The 5385-nt window shown below is 30.8% G+C and overlaps 1 protein-coding gene across 1 annotated transcript; it reads right to left on the reverse strand.

Moving 5' to 3' along the window:
- Nucleotides 1–693: 693 nt before the first annotated feature.
- On the reverse strand, nt 694–2620 carry LOC136796694 (transcription initiation factor IIB-like). The gene is made up of 3 exons (XM_067051073.1): nt 2447–2620; nt 2146–2256; nt 694–934 (listed from the first exon to the last, which is right to left on the reverse strand). Exons 1-3 carry the CDS (start codon nt 2461–2463, stop codon nt 709–711), a joined length of 354 nt encoding a protein of 117 aa, XP_066907174.1. The 5' UTR covers nt 2464–2620; the 3' UTR covers nt 694–708.
- Nucleotides 2621–5385: the final 2765 nt, after the last annotated feature.

Raw genomic sequence — 5385 nt, forward strand, 5'->3', positions numbered from 1 at the left:
CATACACACCATTTATTGATAGTAAAGGTATGAAGATTAATATTAAGCGAAAATTTGGCTGTTGTTTAAAACTTTGAAAATATATATTTTTTAAAAATAGGCCCCTGAAGATGGACGGACTATCTGTAACATCGGTAAGATTGATGTTTTAATGTAAAGTTGATTAAATAAAGAATAGGAGTAAGAAGGTGTACGCAATGAAATTTGAACATAGCTACTTTTCAGGTAACCAAAAACTACATTATCTATTAATAGTGTACATATACATGATACATTATTGCCAATACTTGATACCAGCAAAATGGTCTTAAATATTAATCAAACTATGAACAGATCAGCCAGCAGTTATGGATCTTGTTAGTAACATTTAAAAAAAGTTACTAACAGCTTACAATATTTCCATTATCCCGTAAACCACATAATATTAAGAAGGAAGCAAAAGAAACTAAAGAAAATTTGCATCAAACACCTCAACTGCCAACTATGAGTTACTCATAGATTTGTTACTTTCCATATTTGTGAAGCTATTCGTGATAAAACTGATATATAATGTGAGACATAAGAAGTTAAAAAAACAAATAACTAATACGAGATAATTCTAGCTGGCGACCTAAGCAAGAATGTGGACTACAAGTTATCTTCTAGTCTGCAGTTAGTATTTTAATTACAAGAAATAAATTTAATTCTGATTAACAAAGTTTCATACTGTTAAAAGCAGTAAAAGTAAAAAAATCTAAGTTTATATACCGTTCTCCTATTTTGGTACTTAGAGATACCAAAATCATCAAATGAAGCATCTCCTCGCCCAGGTCCAATCATTGTAGAAAGGTCTGAGCCATTCAACAATGGATTTTCAGGTCCACCAACACGAGAAGGATCTACTCCATTTTTTTCATTGCTAAATGTACGCCATTCGGATCCAACATCTATTACCCTGAAATTTAGCAATAAATCAATTAAATTCCAATAATATCAAATAATAGTAGAGTACATAACACAAGAGATAAGATATATTAACAAAGAAGAAAAACAACTAAACATTAATCTTCACTAAAATAACAATTATTATTCACTTAGTATTGAAGACAGAAAGTGAAAAAAAAAAAAAAAAAAAAGAACCAGAGTACAATAAAGAAATCTAACAGAGAAATAATTAAAAACCTGTGAACTATTTGACATGTTTCACAAGTTTTAGTATAAATTGGAGAGCAGTGAAATATTTCTCCTTTGCAAACAAATTTTCAATTGGCCAACATTGAAAATAAAACCAATCTTTAACTAATTGTCTTGATAATGTAAGAATAAAAGCCATAAGAAGATATGTCATGTATGTAATCTGAAATAAACAGCAAAATATTAATGACAACTTTGTCAGATCATCACACGTTTGGAGAACTATGGCAACTTCGCAAATGCATAAGCAATAAGGATTGGCTGATAAATGCTGGCCTGACATTGTGATCAACCCATTGAGAGTCGGTTTTTGAACACAAATCAAAGGGTGCTTCTTTAGCATGCACAAGTTTTTTGGATTCTAATTCTAAAGAATTGTTTAGAACTGCCAACAGATAAACACTTTCGCTCTTCGTATTTTATTTAATTAAAGAGTTTCCCCAACCTTTAGATTCAATAATTAACTCTTGTTTAATATTGTATATTTAAAAATTCCATTGATGTGGTGTAAATATTTAGTTTCAAATCTTGTAAAATAATTATATAAAAACATTATATGTTTGGATAATTGAATTTACAAATACCTGATAAAAATTCTAGAAGAAAAACTGAATTTATATGCTATTTATTACTATTTCTATGAATTTTTATCATCTACCACCTACTTTGCTGATGTTTACGTTTCCTTTCATTTTTGCAATCTTTATTTTGTTTTTTTAAATAATTAAAATAGAGTGAATTGGATGTAATAACCGACAAAAGTCACAAGAACAAACAAGCAGGTGGATACTGACATTTTTACTTTCTTTGTTTACCAAGCATCTAGGATTTGTGCCAAATGACAAATGTGTAGATTCAGTATAAAAGTAAGGGGGAGAGAGAGAGAAAAATGGGCAGGAAACTAAAGTAAGTGATTCCGATAAACATTATCTTATCTCTATTGAATATAACATAATAAGTGTAAAACTTTACCTGTCTCCCACAACTAAACCACATTCTGAACATATTTGGTCTCCAGCACGATAATCTTCAATTAAAACTGCATCTGGGTGTGCATTACAACAAACTTTATTTGCTTCATACCTGAATCATGACAGATAGGTTACATGTGAATTTTTAATGTAATCCAATAATATTATTGCTAAGTTACACAATTACTGAAAGGCCTAAGTTCTATAACAATAATTTTGAATGCTAATGGGCGAATTAAGACGTTTACTACTAATAATTGTAACTATAAATAATTAGAGACAATGGAAACAAAATTACATACCCAGAGCTACTAGCCATCGTTAATTGATATTAATTAATAAATTTCAAATGTATCAAAAAATCATATCAATATTTAAATCCAGCAAATAACTAACACACGTAAAATAAACATGCAGTGAACGACAAATCACAGAACAAGTTTTAGATTCAAAAACAAACTCCAGAAGATAACCTTCTCCTTGATTATGCCATAATAACTAACCATAGACGTTATATTTTTGTTTTTGTATTAAGTTCAGTTTCATTAACAAAGAAATGACCATCAATTTAATTAAAAAAAATTAAACGTTATCGGTTACATTTTAATATGTATAAGCAATTTTTGTGTAATATATATACGTCTTTTACGTATCATAAAATTAGAAAGAAGGTCGCGGTCGCTGATCGTATTTGGGGCAGTACTTCTGGAGTCAAATTTTAATTTTGAATTGAGGATAAGATAGGTGCTCTTGTGGTTCGCGCCGGAACGATACAAAATCTCGACCTACCTATCTTGGCAATATACATAGATAAGGAGGTGGTAATTTATTCAACGAAAGAACTTACAGCTAGAAACCAATTTAATTAAATCCTAAATAATATCTATCTCGCGCACAACTCCGTTCAGCTACTTGAAAGCCGTTTTTCATGTATAAAATGTTAATTTTTAATTACAAGATTTGACTTCTCATTTAACAAAAAACTTACTGGTGGAATTTTGTGTATGTGTGTATGTATAGTAGAAAGTATTGTAGGTGTAGTTTGAGTAACTAAAAGATAAATCACCCTGAGAGACAGTGTTCTTGTTTGCGTTTTTAAAACTGACATTGTCAAAGTCACCAAATTGCTCCAATCAAGAGATAGTTGCATAACCATTACTTTGGTAAAAATGAAGTAGTTGGGTTTTCTGCGGTTCTGTGTTTTTGGGACTATTTTGGGCCATTAAACAACGGTGTTATAGCGAATGATTGGAGTTGAGTGTTCAAGTGAACATTATCTAGAATTTAAATCGGTTTATTGCTGTAGTACCTTTCGTTGAATGAATCCGTTGGTAGATACTAGGCCATTAGTAGGGTAGATCCTGGAGGAAAACATGATCTTTTCATTGCTGGAGTAGACATGTGCAATAACCAACATGGTTTACGGGAAATATCCTATTTTCTTTTTCATAAATATATTCACTAGAACACACTTAAAATAATCAAGGCAAAGTTTCGAAACGAAAATAATGAAACGTTTGGATGTTAGTAATAAAACTAATGACGTACTAGACCCTAGTAAATAAGGGACTAGAGCACATCAAATCTGAAAAGAAGAAGGTTGATACATATATATCAGAAAATTTATCGAAATAATTTCTATGTACTTTGCAAGGACAAGAGGATTTAGGATTCTTACTGATTTTACCACTCCAACCAACGGATCAAAAAGGCCGCAGAAATGGTTACAAAGTGAGTAACTCACATGAATGTGTAATTTAGTACTTCAAGTATTGTCTTTAATATATTTTGAGGGGGGCAGAGGGCCTCGCTTCCCTCCTTCCCCCAATTCCTCCTAGAAAAAGTAGAGGAAAATCGTACTCACCTTTAAAAAAATGGGTTCTTCTTTAAGATTTTGGTAGTTCTGAGAATCGTCATTCAGATAATACATATCAATAAATAATTTTCATAATTTACTATTCCTGTGAGCTAACGAATCGGTAACAGTACGAAGGTAGACAGGAATTAGTTGTTGAATTAACACTTTCGCATTCTGTAGGATTTTTGTTTATTCAATCCTCGTTTCCGTTCTATATCCGCGGTGACTACTTTTACAAATAATAGAAGACTTACAGATTCCCTAATGTCATTGGGACGTGATATCTTCAGTTTTAAGAGCAAGAATAGAAGGAAATATGCAGTGGAGTTATATCCTCCAATAATATGAGCCATCTCATTATAGAATAGGGGAAAAACTATTATTAAAATCAATGAAGGAAGATGGTGGAAGTCAAAAGAGGTTTCTCACATTAGTTAAATATTTATTAACTACCCCTATATTGGATATTAATTTTTACTTATCTAGGTTGTACATAATTATCCAGGTGCACAATCAATAGTTTTTCTGCAATTTTAAGCAGCCATTTTAAAGAGCTGTAATTAAAAATGGATTGTTTTTTTTAGGGAAGATGCTTCTTTAATTACACACATTCAACTAACAATCTTCCAATACTCTTAAAATAGAAATCCATAATTCAGGATTCGCCGTTTCTTTCAATAGTAGCCTCATAGAGGCTGGAATCGTATCTTTAAGTACAGCGCCATCCTTTGAAATCTTCCAAGCAACTACTAATCTGTAAAAAGTTTTAAAAATGGGTAAAGCTTATTCTTAAAAATATTAGGACACCCCTTCCATCTTATAATTTCAATTTATTGAGAAGATTAATGCTGTCGGAAATACCTCCAAATATTGAATGATTTCAAAAATTTCTTTATTCATTTTTTGTTTGTTTTATTATTTATAGGAGAGTATCCTCTGTCTGCCCAACAGCGGACCAACCCTCCTTTTACAAATTATACAAATATTTCGCAAAATGCGAATTATTTATTAGTTATTCCACCTAATATGAAAAATAAAATGTTACACGATGATCACCAAAACCTTTTTTTATATAATAGATAGATTGAATTATTAACGCACTAATTTTCATAAATATACTAGAAAAAAAAAAATACGGTGTAATAGTACAGTATGTTGTTAAAATCAGCAATATTAATATGTGATTTGTATTTATTCTGGTGTTTTTGGGTAAACTCCATTTAACATTCACAGATAGGTTTTCCTCGACACTTATCATGGTATTTGTAACTCGGCTCAAATATTAATCTCTCCCCTATAGGTTTGATTGGCCGAAAGGTTGGTTTTAAACAACCGTCCATTCTTAACTTCCATAAGAGTTCCAGCTATAAAAGAAATTTTAAA

The sequence above is a fragment of the Halyomorpha halys genome, unplaced genomic scaffold (assembly GCF_000696795.3).
Source record: "Halyomorpha halys isolate HHAL.00 unplaced genomic scaffold, Hhal_1.1 Scaffold6718.1, whole genome shotgun sequence".
Classification (NCBI taxonomy): Eukaryota; Metazoa; Arthropoda; class Insecta; order Hemiptera; family Pentatomidae; genus Halyomorpha; species Halyomorpha halys.

What these genes read in the sequence shown, in the direction of transcription:
- LOC136796694 (XM_067051073.1), bottom strand. An exon ending in GGTTTAGTTGTGGGAGACAG is followed by an intron (nt 935 to 2,145) that starts GTAAAGTTTTAC and finishes GCTAAATTTCAG; the next exon opens with GGTAATAGATGTTGGATCCG.